The 20,797-nt window shown below is 41.5% G+C and overlaps 2 protein-coding genes across 7 annotated transcripts in view; one reads left to right on the top strand and one right to left on the bottom strand.

Moving 5' to 3' along the window:
* The window catches only part of CLIC5 (chloride intracellular channel 5), a 192,084-nt gene extending 189,309 nt beyond the window's left edge, over nt 1–2,775 (bottom strand). For all 3 annotated transcript variants that reach the window (XM_070456351.1, XM_020894540.2, XM_070456352.1), the window contains exon 1: nt 2,687–2,775. The gene's annotated coding sequence lies outside the window, so the exon portion shown is untranslated. The remainder of the gene's footprint in view (nt 1–2,686) is intronic.
* A 157-nt stretch (nt 2,776–2,932) lies between these two features.
* ENPP4 (ectonucleotide pyrophosphatase/phosphodiesterase 4) lies at nt 2,933–20,418 on the top strand. Of its 4 annotated transcripts, none has more exons than XM_070456350.1 (4): nt 2,933–3,016; nt 11,188–12,045; nt 12,685–12,855; nt 20,147–20,418. In XM_070456350.1, exons 2-4 carry the CDS (start codon nt 11,220–11,222, stop codon nt 20,206–20,208), a joined length of 1,059 nt encoding a protein of 352 aa, XP_070312451.1. In that variant the 5' UTR covers nt 2,933–3,016; nt 11,188–11,219; the 3' UTR covers nt 20,209–20,418. The 4 variants fall into 4 exon arrangements, with proteins under 4 accessions (XP_070312451.1, XP_070312450.1, XP_020750202.1 ...); XM_070456349.1 differs by lacking the exon at nt 20,147–20,418 and adding an exon at nt 15,808–19,176; XM_020894543.2 differs by lacking the exon at nt 20,147–20,418 and adding an exon at nt 15,805–19,176.
* The last annotated feature ends 379 nt before the right edge of the window (nt 20,419–20,797 follow it).

Genomic DNA, 20,797 nt, shown 5'->3' with positions numbered 1-20,797 from the left:
TCTGGCCACCTCTTGAGAATAGCCAACTCACTGGAAAAAACACTGATGCTGGGAAAGATTGAAGGCAGGAGGAGAAGAGCGCAACAGAGGATAAGATGGCTGGATGGCATCTCAGACTCAACAGACATGAATTTGGGCAAGCTCTGGGAGATGGTGAAGGACAGAGAAGCCTGGTGTGCTGCAGTCCATGGGGTTGCAAAGAGTCGGATATGACTGAGAGAATGAACAGCAATGAATAAACAATAAATCTTGAGTCTAGTTAATGGGGGGGGGAAGAGATACTGCCTCTAACAGGCTGCTTCCAAACCTGCCATTGGCCATGGAGGCAAAGACGCTAGTTGTAATTGTTCTGTGTGTATTTAGCCAAGTCAGTTTTCTTTGGGGTACCACATTGATTTGCACATGATGGATTTAGACTGTAGCTCCTAGCTCATTTCAGTCTCCAACACAAAAAGGGTCTAAACTGTATCCCTATTGCTAAGATTTACATAAAATTCTTTTTTCAAAAGGTGAGCTGAAAGAATATTATACATGTGTTTTCAGTTGCTTTAGTGGTGTCCAACTCTTTGCAACCCCACAGACTAACCTGCCAGGCTCCTCTGTCCACGGAATTCTCTAGGCAAGAATACTGGAGGGGGTCCTTTGTGGATCTTCCAGATCTAGAGACGGAACCCAAGCCTCCTGCATCTCCTGCATTGGCAGGTGGATTCTTCACCACTGAGCCCCCTGGGAAGCCCGAAAGTATATTATAAATGAATGCTATTATTTTGCCTACCTAAATAAAGCAATATGTTAAAAAAAATCACATTGGAAATGGAAAATTTGTTGCTGTTGTGTTTTCTGTTGTTATCATAAATAACCTTCAACTTTCCTACAGCAGACTCTTGGTGGCTTTTCCAACACCCACTCCACCTCACTCCCGTTGACAGAAGCAGTGCAGACTGGAAAAGAGAACTCAGCTCACAAGTGCAGACTGAATTGGCCTGCTGGGAATTTCATATTCCTTGCTGGCCTGGGTTTGGGCAAATAACACAATTCTAGTTAAAGTGATCGAAGGAGATGGTTGCCAGAGCCAAAAACAAAAACAAACAAACAAAAACCCCTAGAAGTCACTTCTATTGCTTGGCAGAAGTGAAAAATGAACCATATGATCCCTGCTGCCACTGTTATCTTTACCACTAGAGGAACCAGAAGCCAAGTCTGTTAATAGCCACACGAGGAAGGAACTCAAGATATGGTGACTTGTTGAGCTGCTAATTCAACCAGTTCTGAAGCCTGTCCTACCTCTCAACTTCCTGTTTTGTGAGATCAGGAATATCCTTATTATTTAAGGCCAACTGAAATAGGTTTTAATTTGCGGTTGAAATAGTAAATATTTGTAGGATAACAGATGCTTGGTACCAAAACACTGTTATGAATCATTTTGTCCCTCTGTTCTTGACCACATTATCTTACAGGAGACCAGACTGCACAGGCCTCCCTGATCTGACCCAGTCACATGGCCAGGGGTGCTGGTAGGGGCAGTGGATGAACGGAGTCCTTCTCTCCTGATGCTCTTCCAGCTGTTGTCTCCATAACCATCTGACCTTTAAGTCAGGCAGTTTGGTTTACTCCTTAAGCAGTCAAGTACCCAGTGAATGAACAAGCAGGACTTGCATAATCATACACCCCAAATGACAGAACACTGAATTCAGCTCAGTTGGGCATCGTGTATAATTTCTGCCAGAGCTCAGCCTTCCCCTGACCATTGTTCAAGTCGAGGAACATTGTTCTGGTCACAGCAATAACAATCACTGACACCATGTGTGTTAAGTACTTTACTTGCTTTATCTTATGGGGTTATGATAATGACCCTGAGAAGCTGGCATTGTAAGAGGGCCCATTTTGCAGATGAGGACATGGAAGATCAAACAGGTTGAGACTGCTCAGCTACTGAGTAAGGATTCAAACTCTGGTCTGGCAGATTGTAGGGACTGGTCAACAAGGGCTCTGCCACTCCTTCCAGCTCTGACAGCCCAGGGATCTAAGATGCTTCCATTCAGAGGTGCACAGGCCAGCCTTGAGGTTTAAGACTGGAATTAACTTTTGAAAGTACAAACTAATAATCAACATAATATATCTAACCCCAAACTGTCTCTGCAGCTGCTTCTGGACTCTTGGGTCTGGGTAACGGTTGTGCACTACAGTTCAGACCCACATGTATCTGTCAAAAAGAAATGCCCATTCCTCAGTTGGTAGCCATTCCTGGGTCCCTACTGCACGGACTGTCTTTCTGTGTTTCCTGCAACCTTACTCATAAACTGCCTAGTACTCAATTCACCTGTTAAGGTACTTACTTCTCCAGTAACACAGAGTTACACTGTTTTGTATCACACTGTATTTATCCCAACTCACAGGAACTGGCTAAAGCTGCTCTAGACTTGTGCTAGGCCCCGAGGCCGCCAAAGTCGTTTTTCCAGTAGTCACCTAAGCTTCCAGGAGCCTGTTAACTGGGAGGGAACTGCAAGGCTGTAAGCCTGACGCAGGCAATAGCCAGGGGCCCTTTCCGGGACTCGCTGCGTTTCAGGTCCGCTGAAGGGCACCCAGCCCTGGGACGCTTAGGGAAAGGGCTTGGCAGGAGAGAAGAACGAATCACTCCCTCTAGACCCAATTCAGCCCCACCGAAGCCTCTGTCCCCAGGTGGTACCTGAATCCAACCAATCGGAAAGGGAGTTACATCGACCGCGGCTGCGGCATCCAATCCGAGGGCCCGTCTCACGCTCCGTCCCCCGCAAGCTGGAAACCTGTTCCGCAGTCGCGCGTCGGACGGCGGAGATCCCCAGGAGCGCCCCTGGCAGCGCGGGTGTCGGGGAGGAAGGGGCTGTTAATTGTGGTGGGGGGAGGGCGTCCCTCTATTGCGCAGGCGCTTCAGGAAGAACTCTCCTGCGCCTTCAGGTCTCCGTCGCTCCCCAGACCCACGAGCGTCGGGTTCCGCGCGCGCCCGGTTCCGCGCGCTGCAGAGAAGCAGCGGCAGCGGGTGAGTGTGAGCCTCGCGCACCCGGCGTTCCGGACGGAAATGCCGCACCCTCCCCCTCCCGCCGGGGGCTTGGAAAATAGTGGTCGTGAGATCCTCTACCCCTGATAGCCACACACCTGCCCCGAGGGGACAGCCTCGAGGGACCCCGGAGTGGCCAGGAGGTACCTGGCTGGCTGGGGGCGGCGGAGGGCGGGGTGGAAAGCGGAAAGGAAATTGAGCGAGTGGGCGCGGCCTGGGCGGGCGGCGGGGAGATGGGTGAAGCAGGGTCCGTGGGGAGAGAGGCGGAGAGGGGCGGCCTGACTACCGTGGAGGCCGAGGGGGCGGGCGGGGCGGGCGTTTCACTGAATCCGAACGCGGTCCAAGGGCACAGATCAGCCTGCACTAGCCTGAGTATTCGTTGAGGGTCGATGGTCGTGACACAGCCAAATTGAAAAAAACGAATTTCGAAGTGCTTTTTCTCAGCCGGGCACCGTGTTAAGCATTTTACAGTTAAGCTCCCTTTTCTGGGCACAGCATCCCAATGTATAGATGGAGACAGTCCTGCTCTGAGACTTGAAGCGCAGCTAGTGACCACGAGCAGATTCAGGTTTATACCAGCTCTGACCCCACTAGGGTTTTTTGTTTAACCACCCGACCCTCTGGTGGACCCAAGCCGGAAACCTTGCCTGTACTAAGTCAACTGCTCCTTTTAATATCCGGTTTTCTTTTCTTTCTTCCTTTCCCCCAGAGGTGGTTCTGAGCCCTTTTAAGGAAATTAAATGAATTTAAAAGCAGGGAGGAGATATTTTATAGCTAAAATATATAAAATATAAATGTTATGAGCCCCTCAGGGTCCACAAGGAGCTCATAACAATAAATATATCCTCCTCGCTTTTAAATTAGCTACAAAATACAATTTGGAAGAAATTTTGATGAATACACAGAGGGAGTTATTATGTAGAAAGTAAAATTAAGTGGAGCTGTTTTGAAGATGCCAGAAAAGTGTGTGTGTGTGTGTGTGTGTGTGTGTGTGTGTGTGTGCTGGAAAATTGAATTCTTTAGAATCCTAGAGTTTTTAAGAAAGTCTTTTAGTGAGTAGCTTTAGTTTTTCTTTAGAATGTCAAGAAAATAACTAATAGGGAAAACCACCTAAGTGATCTATGTGTATAGACAATACTATTTTCATTTTATTTTAAAACTGATTATAAATAGTATTTGTGAACTGTTTAGAATAAGGCTTTTGTATTAGGGAGCAGATGGCAGGCTAATAGTGGCAAATAGCTTTCATCATATCCTTTAACTGTCACACTCCCCCAGTTTCAAGCAGCTAAGAAGGCCAGTGAGAATGGCCTGAGATGCATTCCATCCAAGTAATAAGGTCATCCCAGATGAAGTAAAATGTGGTTTGGCCCCAGAATTGAAGAAGACTACATACAGCTTGCATTGCTATTGGAATATCTGGATGTAGTTCAATGATTTTGCGTTTTTTCCTTCCCTTTGGTATTTTTTTGGTTTGAAAAACCCAGACTTTATCCCAGTGCTTTAAAATATAGCAGTTAGTGATTTTTTTTAAATTCCTTGAAAATACTGGAGACGTCTCACTGGTGTTTTGTTTACAGTTTTAACACCCCCATTCCCCTTCCCCGTTGTAATGAAACAGAATGCAGTAGACATTAGTTTGGAGACTAATCCTAGACTTGTAAACTTGCTGTTACCAGACTTGTAAACTTGTTAAGAACCTGAAATTAGTAAGTGCACAGACAGTAAAGCTACTCATTGCTTCCTGAGTGTGGCCAGTTACAGAACGTCAGCTTCATCTTGTGTAAAAAGAAGTGGTTAGACTATAAATTATTTCAAATTACTTTATAGTTTTACAATAATATTCTGCCTGTCATTGTCCAGACTTTTTCCCTAACATAACAGCTTTGTAACTAGGATGGATAAAAAGAAACTAAATTTGAGGACCTATTGTTTAAAACTTTATGCATCCCCATTTTACAAACATGGAAACTGAAGCTGGGAAGGGCTTCCCTACAGGCTCAGACAGTAAAGAATCTGCCTGCAATGCAGAAGGCCTGGGTTCGATTCCTAGGTTGGGGAGATCCCCTGGAGGAGGGAACCTGGGAGAAGTTAGATCTGCCCGTAGTCGCCTGCCTGCTAAATTAGAGTTCAGGTTCCAAGATCCTTTTGATTTCAGAACCTGCTTCTAAGTCTGGGACAGGGATCCAGCAGAAGGGATTAATGAACCTCAGGGTAAACAGCACATGTGCCTTGACCCGCCTATTCACTCAAGATTTGGAGAAGAAAGCTTTTGATTTGTATGTGTTTGGTGAGAGAGGGGCAGACACAGGTTTTTGTTTTGTTGTTTTGAGGTAAGATGAGACATCAAAGATGTTTAGTGTTTTGTGGCGGGACATTTCGGATGCTTTTAAAGATTATAATTTTGTTTCTCTCTACTGCTTTTTTAATGGTTTTATTAAAATTCACATACTATTTAGTTTACTCATTTAAAGGGTACAGTTTTACGAGTTGTGCAGCCATCACCACAATCAATTTGAGAACATTTTCATCACCCCCACCCAAAAAAAAAAACAACACCACGTGTGCTGTGCTTGTTCACTCAGTCTTGTCCAGCTCTTTTCGGCCCCATGAACTGGAGCCTACCAGGCTCCTCTGTCCATGGCATTCTCCAGGCAAGAATACTGGAGTGGGTTGCCATTTCCTACTCCAGGGGATCTTCCCAACCCAGGGATTGGACCCAGGTCTCCCACATTGCAAGCTGATTCTTTACTCTGAGTCACCAGGGAAGCCCAAAATAACACCATACCTATAGCATTTACTCCTCCTTTCTCCTCAAGCCCTTGCTCCAGGCAAATGTAATTTACTTTACATCTGTATAGATTTGCTTATCTAGGCTTTTCTTCTAAATTCAGTTCAGTTCAGTCGCTCAGTCCTGTCCTATCTTTGCGACCCCATGAATCACAGCACGCCAGGCCTCCCTGTCCATCACCAACTCCCAGAGCCTACCCAAACTCATGTCCATTGAGTCGGTGATGCCATCCAGCCATCTCATCCTCTGTCGTCCCCTTCTCCTCCTGCCCTCAATCTTTCCCAGCATCAGGGTCTTTTCAAATGAGTCAGCTCTTCACATGAGGTGGCCAAAGTATTGGAGTTTCAGCTTCAGCATCAGTCCTTCCAATGAACACCCAGGACTGATCTCCTTTAGGAGGGACTGGTTGGATCTCCTTGCAGTCCAAGGGACTCTCAAGAGTCTTCTCCAACACCACAGTTCAAAAGCATCAATTTTTCAGTGCACAGCTTTCTTCACAGTCCAACTGTCACATCCATACATGACCACTGAAAAAACCATAGCCTTGACCAGATGGACCTTTGTTGGCAAAGTAATGTCTCTGCTTTTTAATATGCTATCTAGGTTGGTCATAACTTTCCTTCCAAGGAGTAAGCATCTTTTAATTTCATGGCTGCAATCACCATCTGCAGTGATTTTGGAGCTCCCAAAAATAAAGTCAGCCACTGTTTCCACTGTTTCCCCATCTATTTGCCTTGAAGTGATGGGACCAGATGCCATGATCTTAGTTTTTTGAATGTTGAGCTTTAAGCCAACTTTTTTACTCTCTTCTTTGACTTTCATCAAGAGGCTTTTCAGTTCCTCTTCACTTTCTGCCATAAGGGTGGTGTCATCTGCATAGCTGAGATTATTGATATTTCTCCCGGCAATCTTGATTTCAGCTTGTGCTTCTTCCAGCCCAGCGTTTCTCATGATGAACTCTGCATGTAAGTTAAACAAGCAGGTTGACAATAGATAGCCTTGATGTTCTCCTTTTCCTATTTGGAACCAGTCTGTTGTTCCATGTCCAGTTCTAACTGTTGCTCCCTGACTTGCGTATAGGTTTCTTCTAAATAGAATCATACAATAAGTGATCTTTTGTGACTGCCTTCTTTCACTTAGCACAGAGTTTCAAAGGTTTATCCAAGTTGTAGCATGTATTATCACTCCATTCCTTTTTATTGCCAAATAGCATTCCATTTTGTGGATATACCACTTCTTAGCCGTTTATCACTTATGGACACTTGAGATGTTTCCACTTTGTGGCTCTTAAAATAATGCTGCTGTGACTGTTTGTGTACAAGTTTTATGGTGGACATATATTTTCATTTCTCATAGGCAGATGCCTAGTAGTAGATTTTCCGGGTCACATGATAACTGTTTAAGCTTTTGAGGAACGACTGGAATGTTTTGTAAGTGCCTGTACCATTTCCATTCTCATCAGCAGTGTATAAAATTCTAGTGTCTGTATTTCCTCACCATTACTTGTTGTTATCTGTCTGTCTGTTTCTTATGTCCATCCTAGTGGGTATGAAGGAGTATCTCATGGTGTTTTGCTTTGCATTTCCCTGATTACTGTTTTTTGTTTTTTTTTTCATTTATTTTTATTAGTTGGAGGCTAATTACTTTACATCATTACAGTAGTTTTTGTCATACATTGAAATGAATTAGCCATGGATTTACATGTATTCCCCATCCCAGTCCCCCCTCCCACCTCCCTCTCCACCCGATCCCTGAAAGCCCAGAGATAAATCCACAAACCTATGGTCACCTTATCTTCGACAAAGGAGGCAAGGATATACAATGGAAAAAAGATAACCTCTTTAACAAGTGGTGCTGGGAAAACTGGTCAACCACCTGTAAAAGAATGAAACTAGAACACTTTCTAACACCATACACAAAAATAAACTCAAAATGGATTAAAGATCTAAATATAAGACCAGAAACTATAAAACTCCTAGAGGAGAATATAGGCAAAACGCTCTCCGACATAAATCACAGCAGGATCCTCTATGACCCACATCCCAGAATTTTAGAAATAAAAGCAAAAATAAACAAATGGGACCTAATGAAACTTAAAAGCTTTTGCACAACAAAGGAAACTATAAGCAAGGTGAAAAGACAGCCCTCAGATTGGGAGAAAATAATAGCAAACAAAGCAACAGACAAAGGATTAATCTCAAAAATATACAAGCAACTCCTCCAACTCAACTCCAGAAAAATAAATGACCCAATCAAAAAATGGGCCAAAGAACTCAACAGACATTTCTCCAAGGAAGACATACAGATGGCTAACAAACACATGAAAAGATGCTCAACATCACTCATTATCAGAGAAATGCAAATCAAAACCACAATGAGGTACCATTATACGCCAGTCAGGATGGCTGCTATCCCTGATTACTGTTGATGTTGAACATACTCATATGCTTATTTGTCATTTCTTTATCTTTGGGGAAAAGTCTTTTCAGCTTTTTTGCTCATTTTTAAAATTAGATTATGTAACTTTTATTGTTGAGTTGTTATAGTTCCTTATATATTCTAGATACAAATTCTTTATTAGACATATGGTTTGCAGATATTTCCTCTTATCCTTTAGGTTGTCATTTCTTCATGGTATCCTTCCAGACGTAAAAGTGTTTAATTTTGGTGAAGTCCAATTTATTATTTTTTTTTATTATCACTTGTGCTTTTGGTGCTGTATCTAAAACAGCTTTGCCTAACTCAAGGTCATGAAGATTTACCCCTGTATTTTCTTCTAAGAGTTTTATAGTTTTAGGTCTTAATTGTGGTCTGTGATCCATGTTGAATCAATTTTGGTGCAGGGCGTGAGGTACAAAGTCATTCTTTTGCATGTGGATATCCAGTCGTCTCAGTATTACTTGTTGAATTGTCTCAGCATCCCTCTACTCTTAGAAGCAACCCCACTGGAAGATAGACATCCTTTGATATTCCATTTGTAGTGATTCTTCAGAGACCTTAGCTTTCAAAGCAATACTTGATGATGTATTGGTCTCAAGCACACCATTACAGGAAGCTGTGGTGTTGTAGAACAGGAGTCACTCAAGCTCCTCGTCAGTCTTCCAAGATGACAGCCAGGTTCATTGTTTTGTTATTATATCCCTATTTTGAGTATTTTGTATTTGAAAAGTGTAAAGCTCTTGTGTTGTTGGTGTTTAGTTGCAAAGTCATATTCAACTCTTTTTGCAACCTGTGGTCTGTAGCCCGCCAGGCTCCTTCTGTCCATGGGGTTTCCCAGGCGAGAATACTGGAGTGGGTTGCCATTTCCTCCTCCAGTGGATCTTCCCCAGCCAGGAATGGAACTCACATCTCCTGCATTGACAGGCAGATTCTTTACCCTGAACCATGTGGGGAAGCTCTTGTCCTCTGATATGTGGCACATCCATAAACTTTGGTGGTGTTGACTTTAGTTATATTAGATATTTATTGAATGTGTTTTTTTAATTACCTAAAAGAGCGTTTGGGCAAAGACTTGTGTAGAAAGTAACTTTAAGAGATTTGGAAACACAGGTTATTACTGAAGAACTCATAAGTCACCTACCTAAATGATTATTGTCTCTATATTACATCTCAGACAGATTGTGATAGCATCATGCAGTAAAAGGGAATTAAGGTTGGCAACCCACTCCAGTATTGTTGCCTGGGAAATTCCATGGACAGAGGAGCCTGGCAGGCTACAGTTCATGGGGTCACAGAAGAGTCAAACACAACTTAATGACTAACCAACAACAGCAATGATTTCTGTAACTCTTTCATAGTAATTTGCATGTGGGTTGGGCCTGGATAATAGAAGGACTTGAATGCCAGGGACATTCTGTTTAGGCAGGGGGACTTTGAATACTGATTTTATTAGGGAAATGTCACAAACAGAGCTACAGGAAAGATTAAGTTGGGAGCAGATGTTGGGTGAGTAAGAGGAAGATGATTGAAGTAGGAAGATCAGTTAAGAGGCAGAAGGCCTCCAGACAAGAGATGTTGAGGACTTGAAGTATAGCAGCAGTGGAGAGTCACTCTTAAGTCACATATCCTGTTTTCTTAGGACCAAAGAAGATAGAGACTAAAGGCAGGGAGATTTGTTTGGGGAGAGCTGTTTTTGTAATCAGTAGATTATTTAAAAAAAAAAAAAATCAAAAGTCAGGAAGTTCTCTGAGCCTGGGGAACGAGGTAGGGCAGTTATGTGGCCTCTTGGTGTCTGCAGGGGATTGGTTCCAAGAGCCCCAGTGGGTACCAAAATCCACAGATGCTCAAGTCTCTTATATAAAAGGGCTTGGTGCAGTGAATACAGTTGGCCCTCTGGGTTTTCCATCCACGACTGGTTGGATCCATGGATGTAAAAACCTGTGAATACGGAGAGCCAGCTGTTAAGTCTTTGACAGTAGAAAGGAAGTCTAAAAGGGATGTGGTGATGAAATGCATTTCAACAGCTGTTGCTTTTCTTCCGAAGTTACTGTGGCATCCAAGGGCTTGTGGACTTTGTCTCTTAGCCTCCTGTGAATACTGAGCAGGTTCAGAGTGAGGTGGGGCCTTTTTTCTCAAATGATATTTATTTCTTACTCCCCTTTGGAAAGTGTTAGTTGCTCAGGTGTGTCCAACTCTTTGTGACCTCACGGACTGTCGCCTGCCAGGCTCTTCTGTCCGTTGAATTCTCCAGGCAAGAATGCTGGAGTGGGTTTGCCATTTCCTGCTCCAGGGGATCTTCCCAACCCAGGGGTCAAACCCGGGTCTCCTGCCTTGCAGGCAGATTCTTTACCATCTGAGCTACCACAGAAACCCCCTACTCCCCTTTTGCATGCCAGTATTTTTCAGTAGGAACTGATGTTGAGCCAATATGGTAGAATTTCCACACCCTAATTTCTGAGGATTAAAAGGAACAGTAGGGGACCAGCCATTAAACTAGAAAAATAATCTCCCTCTCTGGAGCTTATGAACGCTTGCCGTTATTTCTGTTTTGTGTAAAAAGATTGTTTTTATTTCTTCATTTGTTCTTATTAAATAGCCTTTAGAATAACTTCTGCTGTTGCAGACAAGCAAGGCAGTCGAATTTGTGTGGAGTATAAGAATGGCCCATACCCCCTTCAGAGCATGAAAAATGAGGCAGGACATGTCATTCAACAAGTAAAGGCAATTTTGTTTCTCCCACTTTAGCTTTATTCAGTTACCTTTCAGTAAGTGACAGCATTTGATTTTTTTAAGTTGATGTAGGTAAAGCTTGTATATGAACAGTGTCTAAATGTTGGTTTTTGTCTCCTGATGGCTCAGCTTTGGAAATCTAATCCAAATCAAGCAACATAACTACTTAGGAATTGTTTGTTTTATATCTTAGGAACCCCGACTGCCCCCTTCAGCACATTCACTATGAAGTTACTGCTGATGCTTTTGTTTTCGGGACTTATGACTGGTTGTAGAGGGAACTCTTCCTCTGCTTCACCACCTAAGTTACTGCTGGTGTCCTTTGATGGCTTCAGAGCTGACTATCTGCAGAACTATGAATTTCCTCACCTCCAGAATTTTATCAAAGAAGGTGTCTTGGTAGAGCAGGTTAAAAATGTCTTTATCACGAAAACGTTTCCAAACCACTACAGCATCGTGACGGGCCTGTATGAAGAAAGCCATGGCATTGTGGCTAATTCCATGTATGATGTAAACACAAAGAAGCATTTTTCTGACCACAATGACAAGGACCCGTTTTGGTGGAATGAGGCAGTCCCCATCTGGGTGACCAATCAGCTTCAGGACAACAGATCGAGTGCTGCTGCTATGTGGCCCGGTACCGACGTGCCCATTCACAATACCACGCCTTCCTATTTCATGAGCTACAACCCCTCCGTGTCGTTTAGGGAAAGGCTCAGTAATGTCACCGCATGGCTGAGCAGTTCGAACCCACCGGTGACCTTTGCAGCACTCTATTGGGAGGAACCAGACGCTAGTGGCCACAAATATGGCCCTGAAGATAAAGAAAACATGCGCCGAGTGTTGGAAGAAATAGATGAACACATTGGTGAGCTAGTTCACAGACTCAAGGTGTTAGGACTGTGGGAAAGTCTTAATGTGATCATTACAAGTGATCACGGGATGACCCAGTGTTCCAAGGACAGGGTGATAAACTTGGATGGCTGCCTCGACCCCTCATACTACACCCTTATAGACTTGACCCCAGTTGCTGCAATACTTCCCAAAATAAGTAAGTAAACTTTTAACCAAGGAATATTTCAGTGGGTCAGTTGATTGAGGAGGGAGGATTTTGTAAAAATAATGAAGCTTGGACTTTATGTGGTTTACCACCATATACTCTTATACTCACTCAGAGTTAGGACTGTGTTTTTCCTGTGATGTTTTTCTTAGGCCATTTAGGTTTAGGTTTAAAAGGATAATTTCTTTGCTTTTTGATGTATTTCTTTTATGTTTATCTTTTTATTGAAGTGTAAGTATACATCAAAGTGACTCATATATATACTTTTGTGTGAGATATACCTATCTACTGATCTTAGAATTAATAATTAGTAGTAATATATTATTAGTTTATATTTAGTTAGGAAGCTAGATGTGAAATTTCCCCCCATTGTATAAAAATCCACCAGGGATAATCACAAAATGAAAAGAGAGAAATGTGAATGCTTGAAAGGGATGTGTGTGTGTGCGCGTGCACTTGTGTGCACTCAGCACTATTACATTAGTATTATTGCCCTGTTTTTTTTTTAATGATTAATAGGATTTAATAGATAACATTGTTCAGGGCTTATTTCCAGTTATTCTAGTTAGAAATATTTTTTCCTTATCAGTCAACATGACCTTTTTCCTTTGCTGTTTCCTTTTCTTCCAGATAAAACAAAGGTTTATAGCAAACTGAAAATCTGTAACCCTCACATGAATGTTTATCTCAAAGAAGACATTCCTGCCAGGTTTCACTATCAACATAGTGATCGAATTCAGCCTATTATTTTGGTTGCTGATGAAGGCTGGACAATTGTGCTAAATAACTCATCACTAAAATGTAAGTATTTATTTAGGATTTTTCTTCTCTGTCCCTGGGATAAATCACATGTTGTGATTATTCCATTAACAAGGTACTTTGATTTAGAGATGTTGACACAGTATAATTTGTTTGATTTTCAACTAGATGATTCTCAGGTTTCCATTTGAGAGCAATTTTTAGAAACCACTGTTTGATCCTTATATTAGAAGGCTGAGTGATCTTAAGGGTGAAGGAGTAGTTTTACTTTTTTGTTACCAAAATTGCAGTGACTGTCAGTAACTTTGAGGACTTGTTCTCTTGATTTGTGAAAATAAGAGAGTAGGGAGAAGCAAAGAAAATAAAAGAGAAGTCAAGAAACAAAGGGGGAGAGATTAGCTAGTTCAAATTCCTTTTCCTTTTTTAGTGTTAAAAGAAATGTGTCCAAGTATTCCCCCAGGATGAAGTAATACACCTGAGTGCTCCTGCTATTTAGAACACTGGGCAAGAACCAGAAAGTATGCAAACAGAAATCTACCAAGTAAACAAAGCAGAGTCTTGCCTCAAACTGAGGATATGTGTAGGGGAGAATTAAGAGGTCTCCCCTGAACTGAAGCTTATTTACCTGTTGGTTAAATTCAATTTGAATGCATTTTTTTAAAAATCTGATTTTATAGACCATAGCAGGGGTCAGAGAATTCTTCTGTAAAGGGCCAGACAGTAAGTATTTCAGTCTTTATGGGCCAGCTGGTCTCTGCCTCAGCCACTCAGCCCTGCCTAACAGTGGGAAAGCAGCCAGCGACAGCACCTAAACAGACTGACGCGGGGTGTTCCAGTGAGGCTCCCGTTACAGAAGCAGGCGCAGAGCTGCATTTTACCAGACTCTGGCACCTTCCAATCCCCGATCTATAGCAGTTCAGGTGTGTCAGGCAAGGATAAAACTGAAGGCCGTTAGAATTTATATATTATTAATGCTTACCTTGAAGTTGAAAGTCACACAGTCATGTCTGACTCTTTGTGACCCCATGGGCTGTAGCATGCCAAGTTTCTCTGTCCATGGAATTCTCCAGGCAGGAAGCCTGGAGTGGGTAGTCATTCCCTTCTCCAGGGGTCTTCCCGACCCCGGGGATGGAACCCAGGTCTGCCACATTGGAGGCAGATTCTTTCCCAGCTGAGCCACCAGGGAAGCCGACAAATACTGGAGTGGGTAGCCTGTCCCTTCTCCAGGGGATCCTCCCGACCTGGGAATCGAACCCAGGTCTCCTGCATTGCAGGCAGATTCTTTACCAGCTGAGCTACCAGGGAACCCATAATATTTACCTTACATACTCATTATTGAAAACTTGTAAAATACAGAAAAGTTCAGAAAAGACAACAAAAACTATTCATAATCCTTCAATACAGAAGCACAGACAGATGTAAATTGTGGGAGTATCCCCCCCAATCTTTTTCTGTTACATACACACACATTTTTATTATTAAATCATATGGTTTATGGTATTCATTTACAATCATACTCATTTACATTATTGAAATCATAATGCCTATATATATCATTATATTCTGCTATTTATTGTACTGGTCACGGCATTATTTTTATTATGAAATATTTCAAACATAGAATTAAAGAACGATATATTACATAAAGAAGTAAAGAATGATACGGCCAACACTGATAGGCTCATCCTCCAGTCACCTGCTCCTCACCTGGAAGTGGGAGCTTGTTAAACGTGTGCCTTGTCGTTCAGTCATGTCCAACTCTCTGTGACCCCATGGAATGTAGCCCACCCGGTACCACTGTCCATGGGGATTCTCCAGGCAAGAGTACTGGAGTGGGCTGCCATGTACTCCTCCAGGGAATTCCAGGGAATCTTCCCAACCCAGTGATCAAACCCAGGTCTCCTGCATTGTGGACAGATTCTTCACCATTGCTAAGTCATGTCCCACTCTTGTGACCCCTTGGACTATGCCTGTCACGCTCCCCTGTCCATGGGATTCTCCAGGCAAGGATACTGGAGTGGGTTGCCGTTCCCTTCTCCTTGTTAAATATAACTGATGCATATTAAAAGGTAGTAGTTTTGAAAATAAAGCTGATAGTTGAGAGTCTTGTTTTGGAGTGATACCCGGGGCCATCAGGTTTTTCTTTGACTTTTACTAGAATTACACATTGGAGTCATCTGGTTAGATGTCACATTCAAGGCAAGAATCCCTCCTATAATATTCTCAGTCTCCTGACCCTCTGGACATTGAGGTGTCCTTTAGCTGTTGGTAAACCAATGGTGTGGGCTTCCCAGGTGGGACTAGTGGTAAAGAACCCACCTGCCAGTGCAGGAGACATAAGAGACACAGTTTCAATCCCTGGATGGGGAAGATCCCCTGGAGGAGGAAATGGCAACCCACTCCAGTATTCTTGCCTGAAGAATCCCACGGGCAGAGGGGCCTGGTGGGCAGCATTCCCTAGGGTTGCAGAGAGTCGGAATCAGCTGAAGTGACTCAGCACACAGGCACCCATGGTGTATTCTACATCCTGCGCCTTGTCCAGGAACAGCTGATAGATGTCAGGCCACTGGCTCACTTCCTCCCCACTCACTGGTTTACTCACTTCTGCTCACCCCAGTTACTCAGAACCTTCAACCCAACCACTCTCTTAATCACTGGTGCTCGTTGCAGGGCCTTTTTGCAAACAGTGTTGGACACTGACAGGTAAAATGCTTGGGGCTAGGACTGAGAAACCCATCAGTCTGAGAGAAGGTTTTAAAACATGAGGTTATGACCAGTTGGGGAAAAGGAGGGGTATATGTGCAAAATACAGGAGGTGGCTGAATTGAAGAAATAGAAATTTTTATTTCTAGCCCCTGTTTGGCCCAGCTGATCAGAATTTCAATGGATGGGAATTAAATTGGCAAGAATCCAGTGTATTTGCACTAGAAACAGGTTATTTCATAATAGCAAGGCTGGTCTTGTTTACTGACATCATCTATTCTTTTCCAGTAGGTGACCATGGTTACGATAATTCTCTGCCTAGTATGAATCCGTTTCTAGCTGCCCATGGTCCTGCATTTCACAGAGGCTACAAACACAGCACCATTAATACGGTGGATATTTATCCAATGATGTGCCACATCCTGGGATTGAAGCCACATCCCAACAATGGAACCTTTGGTCACACCAAGTGTCTGTTAGTGGACCAGTGGTGCATTAACCTCCCAGAGGCCATTGGAATTGTTATTGGGGCACTCCTAATCTTGACCACACTGACCTGCCTCATCATTATCATGCAGAACAGAGTCTCCGGCCCCCGGCCATTTTCCCGACTGCAGCTCCAAGAAGATGATGATGATCCGTTGATTGGGTAACACACGTTCAGGGTTTCTACAAGGTGGCTTTAAGTGGGGCACACCCAAGGAATGGTGTTACAACTATGAAAACATATACTTCAGAAGAGCTTGGACCAGGCATGCTGCAGTTATTTTGTCTTTCCCTGTATTTTGCTACATTAGCTAATACAAAAAAATTCTGACCATAGGGAAAATTGCTAGTAAAGCATTAGTTAGCACCAACTGTTTCTCTGACTAGAAACTTTTTTTGAGAATAATACTGCCTTTGCTTCCCCCTCCCCCCCTTTTTTTTTGGCAATGAAGATTGAACACATCTTAAGATGAAAATATATTAAAATTTAGTGGGTGTGCATTTCAAATAAATTTTTATATTTGTAAATTATACAACAGAAATCTTTGTAAAGTGTGTGGATTTTGTGTATAGGGGAGGAAAAGTTTCCTATATTTTTCTATGTACCTTTAATAGAGTTTGTATCCCAAGTAAACCCTTGAGGTAGGAAAATTCTCTGTGATGGTTAATAAAATGGCTTACGAGGCAGAAAAGATCTAGCATATGAAGAAACTATTTCAAGAAAAGCTAGTGTAAAAAACAAGCAAAAGCCCCATGATAACAAGATTGAGTCTTTGTGTGTGTCTCTGTTAAGACCCTTAAGCTATTAAAACCTCAAAAGGTTTATCTTTTGAAGAGTATTACTAAGAGGAAATTAAGAAAATAGAGGAAAGTGCTTTTCTCACTTTATGCTTAATGCCTTTGTGTAAGTTATTTAGTTGTGTGTGTGTGTGTGTGTGTGTGTGTGTGTGTGTGTGTGCGCGCGCGCGCGCTGTTGCATGCTTGGGTGTACAGACTTCATGTAACTTGTAGGAGGTGGTAAGATGTGAGTGACCTGGAGGCAGACCCTCACAAACCCATAAAACACAGCTCTCAGGAAAGGTTATAATTGCATTTCACATTCATGTACTTCCTTCTAACTCACAAGTTAAATTCATAATTTTTAAAACCTTGTGAATTTTTGTTAACCATGTTTAACATTCTTATGCTGTTTCTTGCAACCAGAGGTCTCCAAGTACTGCAGAGAAATTTATGACCTGACTACAAATCTGGTTCTGATTGGGTCAGAATGAGAGATTTTTCTATTTGCCATTGGGAATTTTATGCCTTACTTTTTAGGTGAATAGCTAAATTTAAAATGGAATTTAATATCTTTTGGTCTTCTACATTAATCATATGTTAAGTAACTGAATAAACTCTCAGAACGTTGTTAACCTTTAGCAGCCTGAATGCTGCCTTTGCTTTTTTCTCCCATATCTGGTTCATAAAAGTAACCACTCTGCTCATAATTTTTTTTTAGCCTACTTGTTCAGAGCCAATGACATATTGTTACAACTGTCATCCTAGCTTTGCAAAGTGTACCTTTTAAGAATCAAAATCAATAGGAAGAAACTGAATTGTAGCAGATGAGATTCTATACATTAGAGGAAAAATTGGGTTCAAGAACCATTCATCAGGAGCTGAGGCAAGCAATTAATATTACTAGTGTGATCTTTAAAGTTTTAATACTAGTGTGATCTTTAAAGTTTTGATGACATAAAATAAGCTAGATACCTGTTTTACAGGTACAGAAATAACGGAGAGTAAATATGCAGCCCAGTGAAATGTTGGTTATCTGCGGTGGTCAGGAACTATGGTGCAGTCGTCACACCCAGAATTCATCCTTTGGTCACTGCTTGCTAATCTCCTGATCCTGGTAGTTGGTGCCTGTTGTTCTCAGGGTTCTTGAGAGTCATTTCCACACTCTGCATAAATAGTCTGGGCATGCCGTCATAAAGTGACTGTGTTACAACAGTATAGTAAATATGCCAAACCACCAGGACTCATTTTGCTTTTTGACAGATTTTTATTTCTGATTTTTTTTCCTCACATAAAAGTTATCCTAAAGGTTAATAGTTGATCTGGACAAATAATAGAAAAATTTCTTTCTACTTCAATTCCCATTAAAAAAAAAAAAGCACAGAAGATCTGTCACATTTAAAGCAGTGAGGATTTTTTGAAATATCTCAAATGCTAAGTGAATTGAGCTTGGTCCTTGGCAGTGGTGTGAGCTTTAGTGGCTGTATTGGTTGATTGGTGGAAATCGATCCATCACAGTCCACATGTGAGGTGACTTTACAGAGGATGGAATAGGAAGGGGTGCCCCATCAGGGTCTCAACCCTTTGAACAAAAGACCTATTTGTCTGTTCTTCATTCCATTCTGAAGATATGAACTAGAATTAAAATTGTAGATGTTTTATGTATATGTTGATGGGACAAAAAGAGTATTTATTTAATAATCAAAGAGATGTTTATATATTATTGTATTGAACTTTATATTAATTCATTTGTATCTTTAAAAAATGATCACTTAAAGCCAGTGACTCCAAAGGTAATAGGAAAACTTTTTAATAAAAGTTTTTCAGTGAGTGAATTCAGAATAAGTACATCTACTTATAATGTAGGGACATTCTGCTGCTCTTACTAATGTGTAAGTACTTCTGGTATACAGCAATAGCATAAAAATGATCTCAGTGCTCTGTACCACTGGTTTTGTGTTCCTGTTCCATTAAGCTTGGTGTAAGGATTTAAAGATAAATTCTTGGAACATTAAATGATTAAAACAGCCTTTGCCTTGTTCTTGGGTATTTTTTCTTCTCTTGCCCGTGTCTGGTAAACTTTAAAGTTGGTTGTATTTAATTTCTTTTATTTGAAGGATTTTACTTTATTGTGAATATATAAAGCTACAAATGAAGGATAAAGATGACATGAGAAGTCTGTATTTATTGTAAATTCTTAAAATACTGTGTAAATAAAATGACATGACTGTGTTTTAAAGAAGTTTATGTGTAGTGCCTTAAGTTAAAATATATTTTGACTATATTATTTGAATTCAAAGTTATGACTTTGCTTATGATTTTAGAATTTTTATGTGAACAAAATAAAATGTTACCAAAACATTTTAATTGTAATTATTAAATATGTGATGTCTTTGATGATTTTTTAATTTGTCACTTTCTTTCAAAATACGCATACTATGATAGATGTTAACATGACTTAGTGATATTGTAAAATCCACCTCGGCATTCATTACAGTTTTTAAAACCAGGATTAAGTGTGTAACATTTAACCATATTTTTAAAGCAGTATATAAATACACACTCTATAAATATAGTATAAATATGCAATTCAACATAAGGACATCATTGGAAAGATAGCCAAGATAAATTTTGCAGTTTCTAGAACTATAATTCACTGACTCACAGTAGAAAGGAAGAAGTTTCAAAAGCTGTTTACAAAACACTAGGGGTGAGGGTGATTGCAGTATTTAAACTTTGTTTTGAACATAGCTATGGGCTTCCCTCATAACTCAGTCAGTAAAGAACCTGCCTGCAATGCAGAAGACCTGGGTTCGATTCCTGGGTTGGGAAGATCCCCTGGAGAAGGAAATGGCAACCCACTGCAGTAATCTTGCCTGGAGAATCCCATGGACAGAGGAGCCTGGCAGGCTACAGTCCATGGGGTCGCCAAGAGTCAGACACGACTTGGCGACTAAACTACTCGAGTATTTAAGGGCTTCCCAGGTGGCTCAGTGGTAAAGAAGCTGCCTGCTAATGCGGGAGACTGGGGTTTGATCCCTGGGTCGGAAAGATCCCTGGAGAAGGAAATGGCAACCCACTCCAGTGTTCTTGCCTGGAGAAGCCCACAGGCAGAGCAGCCTGGTGGGCTCAAGTCCATGAGATCACAAGAGTCAGACATGCCTTAATGACTAACAGTATTTAATGTCTTTTCTAATACATATTCAACAAAGCTTCCTCTAATAGAGCAGTGGTTTTTTTTGACATTCATTGAATACTGCTAGGGATTGTGGGAAAAACAAAAAAGTACTTTCTTTACTTTGAAGAGTTCTGTGGCATTTCAAAAGTGGTAACGCTTTATACCAACAAAATGCTTTTGTCTACTCAGGTTTACCTCTTGGGCTGAGATCCTTGAATCCAGAACCAGTTCCCAGGCTCTGTGCTTCCTGAAGTTTGAATTCCAGATTTATTGAATAAAATTGATTCCAATAGAGAATGAAAACTAAGACCAATTTCTTTATTAAAGATTGGGAAAGTTATGAACTATTCTACAAAAAAGTTTCAGGCCCCAAATCCAGTAATCTTTCTTAGTGCCTCTTGTTGGGTTTGATTATCAATGTTATATTAGCTTTATAAAACTAGTGTTTTAGAAAAAAATAACATGAGTTTTTGAGGTGACTATAACATTGATAGAAAACCTGATAAAAATAGCATCAAAAAAAGAAAACTACAGATTTTCAAAGCTATGTTTTTTCCAGTAGTCATGTATGGATGTGAGAGTTGGACCATAAAGAAGGATGAGTGCCAGAGAATTTATGTTTTCGAATCATGGTGCTGGAGAAGATTGAGAGTTCCTTGGACAGCACAGATATCAAACCAGTCAATCCCAAAGGAAATCAACCATGAATATTCATTGGAAGGACTGATGCTGAAACTGAAGCTCCAATACTTTGGTCACCTAATGCAAAGAGCCAGCTCACTGGAAAAGACCCTGATGCTGAGAAAGAATGAGGGCAGGAGGAGAAGGAGGATGAGAAGG

This window comes from Odocoileus virginianus, chromosome 27, assembly GCF_023699985.2.
Source record: "Odocoileus virginianus isolate 20LAN1187 ecotype Illinois chromosome 27, Ovbor_1.2, whole genome shotgun sequence".
Taxonomy (NCBI): Eukaryota; Metazoa; Chordata; class Mammalia; order Artiodactyla; family Cervidae; genus Odocoileus; species Odocoileus virginianus.
Note: the sequence above shows the minus strand (reverse complement) of the source record. Positions and strands in the feature narration are given on the sequence as shown.